The sequence below is a fragment of the Pezoporus occidentalis genome, unplaced genomic scaffold (assembly GCF_034315485.1).
Source record: "Pezoporus occidentalis ecotype Australia unplaced genomic scaffold, CSIRO_AGI_Poc_V1 ctg230, whole genome shotgun sequence".
Lineage (NCBI taxonomy): Eukaryota > Metazoa > Chordata > Aves > Psittaciformes > Psittacidae > Pezoporus > Pezoporus occidentalis.
Genome location: NW_026914181.1, coordinates 172,933 through 189,073, shown reverse-complemented (window position 1 = coordinate 189,073; position 16,141 = coordinate 172,933). Strand labels below are relative to the sequence as shown.

Sequence of the window (16,141 nt, the reverse complement as noted above, 5' to 3'; positions counted from 1 at the left end):
CATTTCCTTCTCAGACCTCAATCATAATCAAGAGTATCTTGATTCTTCTCCCTTTCTGAGGTCAAAACAGGCTCCCACAGTACATCTTAAAACATTTCCATTATTGTTTCCACTGAACGCAAGAAAATATGTTGACTTCATTAAAAAAAGGATAAAATTAAACCGGAGATAATTTTCATAAATTAGATGTACAGATTTCACAGCTCAGAAACAAGGATGTCAAACGTGTCCAGCTTATACAGCCTCCTACACAGAAGCCACAAGGTTTCAGCGCTAAGTCACTGAAACCACAGTGTTCAGCTTTTTATCCAAGACTACCTTTACCAAATGGGTGCTGCTGCTTCAGTGCAATTGACTGATCACACAGTAGTTTTTCCAAGGTTCACTTAAGGTGCTGACCTGTGAGAAAAAATTAAACCTGTTATGCAAAGCAACTGTGCTATACAGCTTTTCAAATCTGCATGTGTGTGCATATAGAAAAGATGTATCTGTAGGTACAGGCACACACATTTTTATCTGTTGTATATGTCTAGTCATAGATGAAGACAGAAACAGACAGCTGAAAAAAATTTACCGAGAAAAGCTGTTTTTTCAAACATACTAAAGTTTCATCTGTTAAGCACAGTATGAGCTAGTCACCTTAGAGCATTCCCTGACCTGCTGTAAACAACAGCAGATTTATTTAAGCACAAAGTCGTAACAACGTACATCATATTCACAGAGCAATTCATGTATGAGAAACGCAATAGTTAGTATTGCTATTTAAGATATTTCTCTACTGGTACAGTTAAATCCACATCAGATATTTTATGGATGTAAATGCCTGACAAATAACAACAAATCATGTCTGAGTGGTACTATTATACCTGCAAGAATCTTAAACAGACCAGGCTGAAGAGTTAAAACTTCCCTAAATCCTCTTCCTGAAAATGATTCTGCCAGAAATGGCATTTCAGACACAGTTAAAGGCCTGAATGATGTTTGCGCTGGCACCAAGCTGCTGTTCCTGGAATGATTCTGCTGAGTGATACCCACTGGCCCCCTCAGCCTTATGTGCTAAGAAGGCACTTGCTGCATAGGTGATCCAGTTTTGATCAGTAGTAAAGCCAGGAGAAAAGGAGTTTCTGACTTCTAGCAACTCATAGCTAATTGCAAATATGTCACTTGTGCAATGGAGAAAGTAGAGTTGATAATGAAATGACTGCAATAAAAACAAAGCAAACCAAACAAACACTCAAAGCCCCTGCAAGAGGAATTTTTAACCTGGACCATTTTAACAACCCAAGCTACTGTAACAGAGGCTCTTCAATACTTTGATGCAGACACACTGCAGAGTGGCAGTGACCTAAAGTAGAAAGCTCTTAAAATAATTTTGAGGCTGAAGAAAGCACTTCCATTACTACATCCTGAAATCTGCTGAGGTTGCTTCTGCCTCTTCTCTGCTGCAGGAACTGAAATACAAGAAGGATCTGATGGCTGATCCAGTGGTTTGCAGCATGCATAGTGGCAGCACACAGATGAAGTTGAGAAGCTGGTCTGCAAGCAGGTACTTGGAGTCATTTCAAGTGGAGGCAGACCACATCCTCCAGTGCAATCTCACAGCCCCACTGTCCTCACTATTTCTTGCTGTGCCACAGAGATAGTATGACACGGAACTGTTCCTGGTAAGACAAAAAAAGGGCAGGAGAACAATGCGAATGTGTTTATAGAACATGAAATCAACACTACCATAAAAAATAGTGTTCTAACAGAAACTGTGCGTACACTGTCAATATATACACATATATGAAGGAGAGTACAATCTGTAATATTCTGGAAGTACCTGAAAACCAGAAACTGAAACTAGTTAGAAATAAAAGTGGTATTCAGTCATCTGCTTCTACCAGTAATGCCAAAAGATAAAACATAACAAAAAGTTAAAAACTCCATTTTATTTTAAAGATAACTTTATGTAGAATATATTTTTAAGGAAAGTAAAATCAGACCAGATTTGTTGGAGAGAAGGGAAAGAGGGCCATAGTCTCACTGCCTATCCCCTGTATTTTGCTCTAGGCTCTGCAAGAGGGGAACAACTGCACTACTACAGATATCCTATGCCAGAACAGCAGCCTCACAAACCTTGAGAGTGATTTCCAAAAGACCCTGTAACATCAAACCTTTAATTTTGATACAGAAATATGAGCTATAGTGAAAAGATGATCTCCAGCCACGTCAGGACACAGCAAGGCCCAGCTGCCAGTGGAATAGTTATGTACGCAGTGCATTCCTCCACACTGTGGTAGAGTCCATGCCAGTCTTGTTCATCTTGAGTAAATGGTTTGGGGGTTGTTTTATGTCACTGATACTGTAACATAGAAGTAACTGTCTTCTGACTTCTGTTCATTAGTAAATGAACAAAGGCAGCATTTTGTATTGTGCCGTTCTGCTTCCTTGTCATGGTTTAAGCCCAGCTGGTAACTCAGAACCACGCAGACACTCCCTCACTCCCCACCTTCTTCCCCCTCAGCTCCCAGAGGGATGGGGAGGAGAATCAAAAGAACGTAAATCCCACTGACCAACACCCAGCCTGACCCAAACAGCGATCTAGACCTTCCAGGTAACTCCCCCTAGTTTATATACTGGGCATGATGTGCTGTGGTATGGAATACCCCTATGGCTGGTTTGGGCCAGGTGTCCTGTTTCTGCTTCCTCCTGGCTTCCTGTGCTGCTCCTCCCTGACAGAGCATGAGACTGAAAAGCCCTTGATCAGAGTAAGCATTATTTACCAACACCTAAGAACATTGGTGTGTTAACAGCACTGTTCTCAGACTACAGCTGAAAACACAGCACTGTACCAGCTACTAAGAAGAAAAATGACTGTTACAGCTGAACACAGGACATTTCTTCTATTCACTATTCACACCCCCATCTATCTCTTGATTTTTCTTTCTGAACATTTTGAATGAACATGACATATACTGTTGAGTTTCAGTACTAGCACATCACCACTTTTCACACCACAGGCCATATCGTCTACCAGCAGAGTTGTCAGGAAATGTGTATTACATATAGAGAACATTTCTGAGGTAGAACGATTGCACACTGCTAGCCTGTGTTTCATGAAGAGACTTGAAGACCGGCAGTGCAATGCCATCAAGCACTGGAGCTGCAGGAGAAGTCACTGATTTTACTTGCTCATTGCCCCCACCTCTCCCTACCTATGGCTTTCAGGTGAACAACTACTTTCTGCCCTCAAGTTGTTAAGAGAATTGTGATAGCTTGTCTTCCTGTCAACTGCTACCTTGTGTTCTGAACGTGGCTGTCCTCTGGTAGCATGGAAAGATTATTAGTAGTACTCTAAATAAGAATGAAGCTGCCCTATAAAAGCTGGAGATTATCAGTAGTACTCTAAATAAGAACGAAGCTGCCCTATAAAAGCTGGAATGCATCATAAGCACAGAAAGAAACTCTAAGCTTTTATCATTACAGAGATTTAACTGATAAGACCTTATGCCGGAATTTTTAGCTGAGATGTGAAAGGAACTATATGATGATGTGGATGCCTGCAATGGAAGAATACTAGACTCGGTGATCCAGTGAGGCTTCTTCCATCCTACATGCAGAGAAAGGTGCAACCCAGGAGCGGGGAGTCTGCTCCAACTTTTAAGAAAGACTTGGAAGGTTATGAAAGGACAGTTCTTCTGAGTATCAAATTCTAACCACAGTGGCTCTAGGCTTATCTCAGGCTTTGGATGTTGACTAGACAGTTTCTCAATACAGTTTCTCAATTCAGTAGTTCTTAAGGCTAGAAATATGTTAATCAAACTACATGCATAATAAGCATCACTGGGTTGACCTAGGAGCAGGACGCAGCTGGCATTTAACATATATACAACTTCTGTTAATGTTAAATTGTTCTGCTTTATAGTTATGGTCACCAACTTCTGCTGAATCAGGGAGAAACGAAGACAAAGATCGCTGATACAAAACAGATGAGGCAACACACAAACATTTGCGAATGGCTTTGCATTTCTCATGCAACTAGCTGAAGCTGTTCCTAAAACTTAGGTAAAAACTGTGAACAGGGTTGTGCTAAATTCAGAAGGATTTTGTCTGTTCTTGAAAGCAGGTTCTACTTTCCATCTCCAAATCTTTCATTCTTACATCACCTCGTTTTCTGTTACCAGTGTGTCTTAGCCTTAACTGCAATTGACAACCACAGATTATAATGCTAATGATGTCCATGATGTTCACTGCTAGAAGCACAGTATCATGATTTTTAAATCATTATTTATTTATCACTATCATTATTGAAATAATTTAAATGGTAACAGCCAGAGGCCAAACACCGGCATGGCCATAGTAGCCAGGTACCTCTCCAGCCCCTATTACTAACTGCAGACAGGGGGATTCTTTGGCACTCACACAAGTTTTTGAAGACAGAGCAGTTCACTTTACAATCCAGCCAGTTGAGCACTTGTCATACTCTTCTCCCTGTTCTCCAGCAACTGGGAATAGAACTAAATATTTTGCTCAAGGTAACTACCCTTATATGACATAAGAAGAATCTTCTGTAATAAAAGCTTTTGCTTACCATCCCTCTGACCTTCAGTACATTCTCTCAAGACTGAATCCACGATCTCCTGTAAGAGCTGCTCCATTTATTCCTCCAATTCTTTCAGTTAATACACAGGGTCGTGTTATTAGCCAGTGTCAGGCACACTTCAGTATGGATTAGAAACTGGCTACAAGTTAACTCTGGAAGACCATTATGGAGAATGCCAATGGTTTTATATTGTCACATGTAGTCTATTAATTTTTTAGTGTCTATGTCACCACATTCAGAGTTGATTTTACTCTGATTTTTATAGCTAATACACTTACAAGTTAGGAACAGAATTTTTCCCAGGTTTGACTTTCCCTTTTCAAAGCAGGGTGAAAAGATAGAAGAATTATACCAAAACCTGTAATAAGAAAATCATATTGAAAGAGGGTGGAACTAATTTGGCAAGTTGTCAGAAATATTTTAAAGACTAACTTTCCTAAATCTGTTATACGCAAGCCTTTTTCCTAGTCTCTCCTTTTCCAGCACACCTCTCTTCCCTTGCTTCCCCACAACTACCCCCAAGTCACAGATAGTATACACTATCAGACAGTATATATTAGAGTATATAGAATCATAGAATCTTAGATTAGTTAGGGTTGGAAAGGACCTTAAGATCATCTAGTTCCAACCCCCCCGGCGTGGGCAGCAGCTAGTATATATAAAAACTCATGCTTCTAAGTCAAAAAATTCTTTGAAAGCAGCCTGGTACATTACAAGCATTTTTGCCTGAGCCATATCAATGACTAAGCGATGGGAAAAACCTACATTCAACTATACTGTAAAGGAAAATGTGGGTGGGGGAACTGGGCTTTCGGTGTCAAAGTCATTCAGCATTTGAGTGGCATTGTTGCAAAGAGGAAAGAGGACTCAGCCTCGCGGGCTTGGAATGGGAGGTTTTTCAGATTTCCACTCTGCAGGCATCCTTCCGGGGCTGGGCAGGCATCGGTGCAAGAGAGAGTGTCATTATTTGACTCAGCATGTTCCTAAGCCACAAAAGCAAAGTGACATACATAAAAAGCATGTTGCTCACTCTTATCTGGTAAGAGGGATATCAAGGAGTTTTCTCCACTGCCTAGACATACAGGAAGTTCTTTGTCCTTATATTTCACTTTATCTTGTCAGCATGCCTTTCCTCAAGCAATTACTGTGACCTTATATCCTCTAACACAAAACAGACAACTACAGAGTTTTAGAGACATGATGCATAACCACCTGCTACCACATTGCCAAATGCCTATTGTTTAGCTTCCCATTCTAATCACTCCACAAACTTGAAAACTCGTTTCTGATATAATGGATTTAATTTAGGAATATCTTGGATACAGCCATCTCACCTCCCATGAATTTGGTGGACATTTGCCTCCACCAAATCAATGAATTATCCTGTTGCACGAGCAAATTAATAAAGTCAGCCAAATTTCTGTGATGCTTCTGGTATCAAATAACAACGCTTCATTTACTGGCCAAACAGTCTCTGGCATTATTGTACAGCCATTCTTTCACACAGTAGGTTTTAATGTAAAATATGCAGTGGTCTTCACTGCAATAAACCTTCTGATCTCCTCTAACATCATAAACTGTCCTTTGGAATGCACTGCTGCATAATGTTTGGTTAGAGCCACAAGCACACACACACTACTTGCCATCAGCAGGGCTCCCCACTTGGACTCAGTCTGCAAGTTTGCTAAGTAAACCTAAAAATGAAGGGATAACCACAGCTTTGCTTGAACATGAATCCTGTGATGACACAAACTCCTAAAAACAGTGCTCATGAGGCCTGAGGTCGGTTCAGTGGATTTAAAGCTGCCTTTGCCTGTCATTATATTTCTTTCTTTCCTAAGCACCAGGATCCCAGGACTGTCCAGTCTAGTAACATGCTAGGCCTTATGATTTCTCTTTTGTTATTCAGATTTTATCTCCAGAAGCAGCACTGCTTTAAGACCTGGTGGCTGCTTGAGCCCCTTAAGTATCACAAGTTTATGAAAAAAGCTGAAAATTAAAACAGTTGTTAGCTACACAGGAATGATCCTACTATGGAATTGTAGGGTCCCATTATATGTAGCCATAGAGACCAAAACCAGTACCTGGCAGAGACACAGCTATATAGCAAATGATGCTATGCACGCTCATCTAGCAAATCATCAAGGACAAATAAAAACGCAAAGCTAGCCTGCAATAGGTAAAGCATTTCTAACTGATAAGGTAAAATATTAAAGTTACTGTACCATGTGTCTGTACAATGACAGAAACCTATGTCCTCTACATTGTCCCTTTAAACCTTGCATTTCTGAAAATAAAAACATACTGTACATTAACTGAAGTTCTTGAGTGGTCCTGAAGTTGTCTGATTAATGCAAACAATCTGCAGTGATATCTTTGCGTGAATAACTGCCAACCACATAATAAGGACAGAGTTAATAGTCGTACTCCACATCTAAGTAGAAAGCTTCCAATCTATCAACTAAACAGAGGTGCATAAAACAGAGGCTGCCAGGGCTAGCACAACCACCTACTGTAGGTGGGCTCAAAGGAGCTTCTCAAAAGAATTCACAGTATTGATCACTGACAGTAATGTCAGTGATCTGAAGCAGACATTATGACCAGCCTGTATGCTCATCCAAGTTACTAGACAATGACCTACAGAGAAGATGAAGGGTCAGTTATGGTAAAGAGGAGCAGAGCTAAGTACTCTCTTCATGTAAATAATACCACTCAGAAATAATCTCTCCATCCTCTTGGCAGCCTCACAGAGGTGTTGGGTAACAGGTTAAAAAAATTTTCAAAGCTGCACCTGAATGGGATGGAGGGAAAGGAGGCTAGCAAAAAAAAAAAGTAATAAAATGCAGTCACCACATAGTTTCTCAAACAGAGGATGATGCTGATTTCCAATAATGATCCTTAGCTATAAATTAACACAACTTCTGAATAAAACCTACTGAGATACTCCTTACTTCCCAGTCCAGATGCACTGCTTATCTAAAATAATTTCAAGACTTGTACATAAAACAAATAAAACACCAAAAATCACAGTACACTTTCTTCAGGAAATTAAATTTTAGGCTATGTGGTGGAATTTTTTTCTTTTCTTACTTATATCAGTTCTTATTTTTTAGGATCTCTGCTCTATTAGTGTAATTAGCTAGCCCTTTCACCAGGAGAAGTTTTGTGTGTGCACGCATGACAGTGTTACGTGTATCTACACATACACCTGTAAAATCTATTCCTTTAAGCTATCCATTTCCTGAAAGACTAAAAAATGGCTTAACCACATAAACAACACACAGTGAATAATAATTTATTACAAAAACCAAGCACCATTGTGTATGCTTGACATAGAGCTCTCATCAGCATAAATGCTCATTTTGAAATGAATGACAAATAAGGGATCCAACTGGACTGCTCAGATTTACCCACCAGTCAGAAACATACAGATGCATTTTATACAATGTCAGCATACTACACAGACTAGCATTCTAGACACCAAACTGAAGTCCATACTCTGTGTAGATTTTGTAAAGCATCTCCAAAGCCATCTGAAACCTTTAGACTTTCAGAGGCAAAGATTTAATTTGAAAGTCAACTGAGCATATTCTTATTCACCACAGTGAAGGTGCCCAAGTGACTTTGAATTGCCTTCTACTAATCCCACACAGGAGCCTTTTAATGGTCAATACTACAGCGATGGTAACCGGCAATATTAATGGCAATATGTAAAATATTTAAAGCTGGTTTTTTTCTTCTTGTGATGAAATATCAGGAACAGTGATTTTAAATTCAGCTGATTCCTACAGCCCGCAGTCCAGTAAGTCCCTAGTGCCTGCAGAGAGCCTCGATGAAAACAGTGCAGCTTGTGAGAGTGACATAAACTAGGCTTGGAGTGAAGGCAACTAATAAAAAAAATGAGTATATTCAACACGAATACCTTTAAACACCTTTGAGTTCAGTGGCAGTCATTTAGAAAGAAAGCAACTCCCTCCCCATTAGAGAACATTCGTTACCAGCATATGCTGGAAAAAAAAAACACTAATGAACATCTTTTTTAATATTAAATAAATTTCCTCCAAAGAAGCATATATCCCTAATTACAACAAGCATTGATATTGAAGGAAATTATGAGATTCTGACTTGTTTCTTAATTGATATCATTCTGCTGGTCTTATTCCGGCTTGACATTTTTTGAAGTATGCACTTTTGTTTCCATTTCACATAAAACAAACGCACCTCTCCATCCTCAAGAGAATTCTCAGGTCTCATTATTACATCTCATTGAAAGGGCTGCTTTAAATACCAAAACTGATTTTGAGCCTAGCTGCTGCAAAACATAATTCAATGTTTTTAGCTGCCACAAAACATAATTCAATGTTTTTAGCTGCCACAAGCACTGGACCACTGCCAGTGTCCCTTGGGACTCACCAGGATTTAGTCCCTTATCTTTTCCCATTTGGGGAATGGGCACAGTAGAGGGATCCACCTCTCCCAGGGCAACACATTTTCCTTGCAGCTTTCACCCCCAGTGGACACACACTCTAAGATCCTGCTAAAACATCTGGTCCTGGTTCTAAGTAAATATAAAGCAACCTTCAGCTGGCTTAAATGTTAAGATGAGCTTTTAGTCACAGCTGTTGCAGAAACCAAGCTAAGAATGTGAAAGTGGCAGTTCATAGACATTAGGGAAACTAGCTAACAACCAACCCTTGGAGCCACAAAGCAATATCGTTGTATTTCTCCAGCATGGTACGTAAGAACTTCAAATGGATTGGAGAGACTTGCTGTTGTAAGAAACAGGGAAAAAAAAAAGAAAAAAAAAAGCAGAATCTTTATTTACCTAGGTCTGTGGTTTCTAAGTACCTACTTTTTACTATGTTCATTTCTTGACTCAAAGTGAAAATGGGAATTCACCTTTTTCTTTTTTCCTGTTCAATGTGCAGATGGCGCATATTTTGTTCACTCCATCAATCCCTGCCCCCTACGCACAAACTTGCATACATGCACCTAGCCAGTGGAAAAGAAAAAAAGGTTACTCATTGATCCATTCTACAAAGCTTTCCAAACTGAAATGGGTGGGTTTTACATCTCCAGCAAGGAGCAATATATAGGTAGGTACACAGCATACCTGAGCACAGCTCAAACTGAAGTGTTCATTTTGAATAGCACAACATTGCTCCTGGCACATTTTAAACCAAAACTCATCAGTATGGAGAGGATGATTATTTTATGTATACTTTTCTTGAGTTCCAGCATGGCACTGACTGCAGCTCCATATAAAACAGCAAAATACAAACAGCTTCTGAAGACAATTAAACTGTTAGAAACTTCAGTGAAAGATAAGGTAAGCGAAGTATTTACCATAATATTATCTACAAGCATTATGTATTGCTTCAAATGTATCTGGTGAGGGACACCCCTTTTAAACATTAAAGTTTTCTAACTTAGATTTGTTTTATTGTAGGATGTTGAACTGCTGCATACACCAGAAAACCCTGTGGTGAGATTGCTTTAACGTTTCTCATTATATCATTTTGAATTTGTACTGGTTTATTCCATTGACAAATGGGAGATTTCTTCTTCACATCTCTGACCTAATACTCTTACTAGACTGAATAAGACTGAATAAGAAAATACTTTTTATCAAAGTTCCTTAGTTCTGGATTTTGAAAGACAGAAGCGTTCATATTATGTCATCTTAATTACTATTTTGCTATCATGTATATATTCTAACATACCCACAGATTCAAGTCTGTGTGTATTCCATTTACTTAAGAAATGGTGCTAAGGATTCATACAAGATCCAGGCAAGCAACAATGCTCTTGGGGATGCAGGTTCTGGGAGTGGAAATGCCTCTAGCTGTCATGAGCTCCAGCCACACCCGGCGTATCGTTGAGCTGAATCCCAGAGGAATCCCTTTTCCCCCCGTCTGAATCTAAGTGCCAAGAGCGGCACTGTAAGGCCATATTACACAGCATTTCCTCTCCTACAGAGTCACAGTGCTTTCTCTGAGTATTTGTGTGCAACAGCTGGGTTATCAACAGGAAGATAAAACTGCATCCTACAAGCGTTCTCCTTTGATTATAACTAGTTAAAATTACAAGAGCAAATCCATATGAATCCATTTTAAATACAGATATAATTTATACATTATCTAATGCTGATATTTTACGTGCTCCAAGGTCAGGAACCTCTTGTATGTAGTATATTACTTCAGAGTCACAGAAAGCGTGTGCATACTCAAAAGTGGTAGGATGCAAGATTTACCATGAAATCAAATACTAATAGTATTTAATAATAGTAACAACATGACTTAAAAGCTCAGAAGGTAAATGCATCCTGTTTGCTTTTGATAATCTCCAACTTGCAACAAAGGTCTAGAGCTAGCTGTGCCTAATCTGATGTTATACTTCTGTTCTCAGCTGTCTTAAATTTACCCATAAGATTTTTGAGCCCCGGTAACTGTTTTAGAAAGCAAACAATTTTAATCAACATATAAAAATTATCATTTGCATAATTTTTTGAAAAACACCCAGAGCGCAAAGCTATTTACTCAGGACTGTAAATTCTCTTGCAAAACAACGACAAGAAGAAAGGAAAAAACTTACCTCATTTCGCACAGATTTTGTTAGCCTCTTCCTAAGCTTTACAACGGGGTGGAATTTATACTTGCCAAAAATATACAGAAGCATGACCAAAACATATACATTCCTTTTCATTGCTAGAAACAACTGCAGTTGAAGAACCTCATGCACCCTAACTAATTGATGGGGTTTTTTTCATTAACGCTCTAACTTGAGGTGTCAAAGTGAAAAGGAGGAGATGATTAACTGTTTTACTGCCACTATCCCTGACACAAAGCAAATACAACTAGTGACTAATTGCTTAGTCTTCTTCTTTTTTTTTCTTTTCCTCTCAAAAAACCCATGGTCACCTCAGGAAGGAAGACAACACTTCATTTGCAGCTTAGAGCTTTACAGTCTGATTCTAGGAGGTCCCAGGTACCTCTGCTGAAAACTACAGAGAATTCACATATTTAGAAGGTACTCAGTTGATACAGGTTTAACCTCTGATGAAAACCTAAAAAATGTTAGTGTGCTAATAGTAATTATCACTAGCAACCATGGTTAACAAACTTTTCATCCTACAGGATGAAATTTACGTTTACTGAATTATTAAGATACAAAGATAGAAATTACAGTGTGCCAAAGCTGCATTCAGGGTGATTAGGTGGATTAGGTGCAATCACACCTTAATGAAACCAAATTTAATAAAAAGCCTTTCATGTAACTGTATTTCAAATATTAAAATATTGCTTGCGTAATAAACTACTTATGCCACAATTTACCTTTGGCCTTGAATATTCAGTAAGAAGACTACATTGAAAATTCATTGTCTTATTACTATTTGCTTTGACTTCTTTGAGGTTCCTGTGAGTGGACCGAGTGCTAGCCCCAATTCAACCCCATTCAATTTCTTTGATACTCAACAATGAAGTATCTTTTTTTTTCACTTAAAAGAAGGGAGACAAGAAATTTAAAATTTCTGAGGACATCAGCTCAAAAGAAAATATGCTGAGGATGAAAAATTAGTCTTAAAGCTGAAGAGATTCAAGACTAGAGGGAAAATAAGATCTATTGCTGGTGACCGACACTGCAGCTTACACCAGCAAGAAAACGCTGATTGACATCAAATCAGCATCCAACCCCACTGACTGCTAATTCCGGAAGTGAAGCCTTTTCAAGCCAAAAAGGCAGCCTGAGTCAGACACAGAGTATTGCTGTGAATTGCCTGATACAAATATTTTACACGTTTGCCTAGCCTCCCTCAGACATTGCCTGTGTTCTATGCTTTTTAAAGACTCTTCATGAAAGTGCTTAACCCATCGCAACATACAAAACCCCAGAACTGTTGGTCAACTGTTGAGAGCTAACTGTTGATTCTGAAAAAACAACCCAAACCAGTATATATGAAAAAAGCTGGTTTCTCAGCTCATCACGGATGAGACAGAAAATGTTTTCAGTTTCAGCTGGAAAACTGATCTCTTTAAAAAAGAGATTTTTTTTTTCCAGTAAGCAGGACTAGTTACAGTAAGAAGCCTGAAACAAACACGAATGTGCGGTTTTTAAGAAAGATAAAATGTTATACTCAACCAATATAAAATGCTGCCATTAAAATTTGCTAAAAGCAACATAGATGAACGTTGCTTTGTCCTGGCCAAAGCAACTGCAATGGCATCTAATAAACCAGATGAGATTCAGCTTTGGTAGCAGTTGGCATGCAAAACAGGCATGACAGCTTTGGAACCTTTCTAATATGCAAAATCAGCAATTTTAAATGTTTCCTTCTTTGGAAAACAGAAAGCAACTTTTAAATTTGCCTTAGTAAACATTGCTTTTCTTTCTCCATTGACTACAGATTAGTTTTGGTGATATTCTCTATAGCTGTGCGCCCATGAAGGAAAATAGCCACTGGACAGGAAAGCAGATTCTGGAGAGCTTGTAGTCTTTCTGTTAGCATCAGTAAAATTAATATGCAGCTGCACTATGAAAGGAAAATGGCAGGATGCTTTCATTCCAGATAAGCAGCAGCAACAGAAAATTTGTATCATCAGATTAGACTGCTTCTTTTCCAAGTCAGATACAGAGAGTGCTGGCTTTCCTTGACTTGGATTTAATGTGCACCTGAATTTAAAGGAACACAGTAAGACAATTCAAGCCAGGAGCCCAGTTCCTTCTCCTGCCTCTCACCCTCAATGCTTCTTTTCTCTTTAGTAACTAATTTACTTCATCACTTTCATTTCCCATGTTATCAAGTGAGAATATTTCAACTGTATTTGAAAATACGTTGTTCTACATCAATTCTAATTATTAAGTATGTAATATTAGAAATGGCACAAAAATTAGGAAGAAAAAAGTATATTCCCATATGTAGCACTGAGGAACAGTCCAGAGTGATAATTTCTTATTTTTTAAGAGAAAATATTCATGCCCATGCTTGTGAAAACTTACTACACATAATATTACATAATATGATTTACTCTTTAGTAGCATTTTCTTTCAGTTGCTGCTATGATTAATATCAAAGCGTCATTTATTTTCTGAGGAAGTACTTAAGCAATTAGCAAAGAACAGGCAGCGAAAAAGTTACAGATCTCTCTCAAAAACTAACTTAGAAAAAAGAGAGAGCACAAATTTATCTCCTCAATCAATGTCCTGGACACTTACTTCTACACACGGACCACAACCTAATACATGCCAGAAAAAATGCTGCAAAGTTAGTTTTAAAGATATTCTTCTTTTCCTTACCTAGGATGGATGCCTCTTCACAGCTGTGACCTGCTTCCAGAAGGGCACGCTGAAATTACAACCAGAAAACAGCCAAGTAAATTCTACATTCATCCAAACCATTAAAGTCTTGAAAAGATTTTCCTTCAGTGACCCTGGGAAGGTAAGACTTCCTCACAGTGCTCACAATCCTGATCACTGCTCCTTATCTTCCCTAACAGACACCACGTGCAATGGTGGAATTGTAGAGAGCAAACTTGGTAGAAAAAGTTATGTGCCTTTCATTACCTTGGAAATTAAAAATGTTCAATTTTCTGCACTTCTGGAAGGGGCATTCATACTGATCTTATCAGTCAACTGCGCCTATGTACTGGGCAACCACATGATGTGCCAGACAAAAGGACAGGGATTGCTGCAAAAAATGTGGACAGGTGTCATTACTATATTCTTTCCCTTTCCAAGCTAGGCTGTGTTTCAGCTTTTCCATTTGTAAAAGGCTTTGATTACAGCCTTCTTGATTTTTCAATAAGAAAGCTTGAAGTATTATTTTTGCTTCTGATGCACTGTTTAGGAGTGACATGATTTTCTTTATCTTCCAGCCATGCGAGTCTTCATGTGAATCTTATGAGAAAAAAAAACCCAAGGAGTTTTTGACGAGCTTTGCAAAACTAATCAAAAAGGTAATCAGAGTTGAATCCTCCTGGGTGCTTTTTGACATTTTGCAAACAATTAGAGGTATCTTATTTTACATTATTTCTGACAATGCATTGTTTTTGCAGTTATTCAAGGATTAACACAGGACACACCAGAGCTGAAGACTACTGAAAATCTACTATTTAAAGCAGACACTATGCTATTTAAGACAACATGAAAAATGTAAATATTTTGTGTTGCTACTATGCTATGCTCTGTATGCACTGTACGTGAAAGCTTCACCCAAAATATTAAGCAGTCTTATTTGGGTAGCTACTCAAATGGCAGATGGTGCTTTGAAAGTGACTCTAGACTCACCTTTGCAGTGAAAATTAAATTGTAATTTCACAAAAATAAGCTCTCTTAGGGTTCTCAACTATCACCTTCTGCTAAACTAGAAATGTAAGAGATAGCTACTTCTGGATTTTTTTCATTTGCTCTTAAATGAATTTCATAGAGAGAGGTCTGAAAATTTTTAAAGAAAATGTCAATTAAAGAATTGTCAGTGGCTTTGAAGCCTCAAATGGTATCGATTCAGACTGGTGTCCTGATCTACAGTAACACCGCACACGCTTTTATTTATGAGCTTTTAGACGCTATCTTAGCTAACTATGGAAAAAATATCCTACATTTAACTGTCTTATAAATACTGGAAAAAACATTTACAAATCATACTGTATGGCATGGGTCTGACTTATGCCAATCTTGAAGTTAACTGCACAATTTGGCATGGGTTTCAATAGGGAGAATAGTAACCCACATGCTCTAAGTGGGGATACAAGATTCTGTGGGAAGAAACTCATTTCGGAAGATGGAATTCCACCTAGATTCCCTCAGTGTGATACATACAGCAGAAGCATGACTGGCTGGTATGACCAGTCACTGCAAAACGTCCAAGAAATACAGTAATTTATGATTATTCAGTGTGAAGCAGATCAGATGCATATTGCTCTTTCCCAGAAAATAGTATTTTACAGTTGTATTCATGTACCATAAACACTAGTTCTCTCTACTCAATTCTTCTGAATTAAGTTTTAATTGCAGTTTTTTCTTTAAAAACTGTCAAGTTTTTTCTTATGTGAGAACCTGCCTGTACAACTTCTGAATCCTGAGCATTTTTGTGGAACTATGCTCAGAGATAGCACTGAAACTTTTTAAAATAAAAGTAAGTACATTTAAAACTAGTTTTTAGCAACTTAATTACATACCGGTGTATTCTGCTTTCAATGATTCTGTACCTCCAGACCTCTTCCATCTGAGAAGTAACTGTTAATTTAGCCCCAAGCAGATACTAGCCCCATATGAGGAAACAAAGCTTGGAAGAGTGTAAAACATTCCAGTAAAAATTAAGCTTTCACCTGATTTTCTCTCTACTTAATAGAAATGTGGTATAGAGAGGAAACTGGAAAATTACATCTAGTGTTATGATGGAAAATTACAAGCTTAGTTACCTCCAAAAATAATGACATAATATTAAAACTATTTCCACTCTTACCAATGTCAGCCTAAAGAAAAACTGATACAAAAAGCTTTTTCTGCCTCCACATTTTTGCTGTCCTGAAATGTAAACCTCCTCAAAAATATATGTCA

The 16,141-nt window shown here is 38.3% G+C and overlaps 1 protein-coding gene and 1 long non-coding RNA gene across 4 annotated transcripts; one reads left to right on the top strand and one right to left on the bottom strand.

Moving 5' to 3' along the window:
- Positions 1–1,436: 1,436 nt before the first annotated feature.
- LOC134165153 (uncharacterized) lies at positions 1,437–11,670 on the bottom strand. Of its 3 annotated transcripts, XR_009965400.1 has the most exons (4): positions 11,180–11,670; positions 9,699–9,887; positions 9,485–9,577; positions 9,085–9,354 (listed from the first exon to the last, which is right to left on the bottom strand). It is a non-coding gene; the product is annotated as an uncharacterized LOC134165153 (long non-coding RNA). The 3 variants fall into 3 exon arrangements; XR_009965401.1 differs by lacking the exons at positions 9,085–9,354; positions 11,180–11,670 and adding an exon at positions 1,437–1,661 and having other exon boundaries at positions 9,699–10,261; XR_009965399.1 differs by lacking the exon at positions 11,180–11,670 and having other exon boundaries at positions 9,699–10,261.
- Positions 9,780–14,866, top strand: IL21 (interleukin 21). The gene is made up of 4 exons (XM_062621645.1): positions 9,780–9,914; positions 10,035–10,070; positions 13,884–14,021; positions 14,458–14,866. The coding sequence occupies exons 1-4, from the start codon at positions 9,780–9,782 to the stop codon at positions 14,650–14,652; spliced, it is 504 nt and encodes a 167-aa protein (XP_062477629.1). The 3' UTR covers positions 14,653–14,866.
- The last annotated feature ends 1,275 nt before the right edge of the window (positions 14,867–16,141 follow it).

What these genes read in the sequence shown, in the direction of transcription:
- IL21 (XM_062621645.1), top strand. Translation starts at nt 9,780, where the DNA reads ATGGAGAGGATGATTATTTTATGTATACTTTTCTTGAGTTCCAGCATG. An exon ending in ATACACCAGAAAACCCTGTG is followed by an intron (nt 10,071 to 13,883) that starts GTGAGATTGCTT and finishes TTCCTTACCTAG; the next exon opens with GATGGATGCCTCTTCACAGC. An exon ending in CCTTCAGTGACCCTGGGAAG is followed by an intron (nt 14,022 to 14,457) that starts GTAAGACTTCCT and finishes TTTATCTTCCAG; the next exon opens with CCATGCGAGTCTTCATGTGA.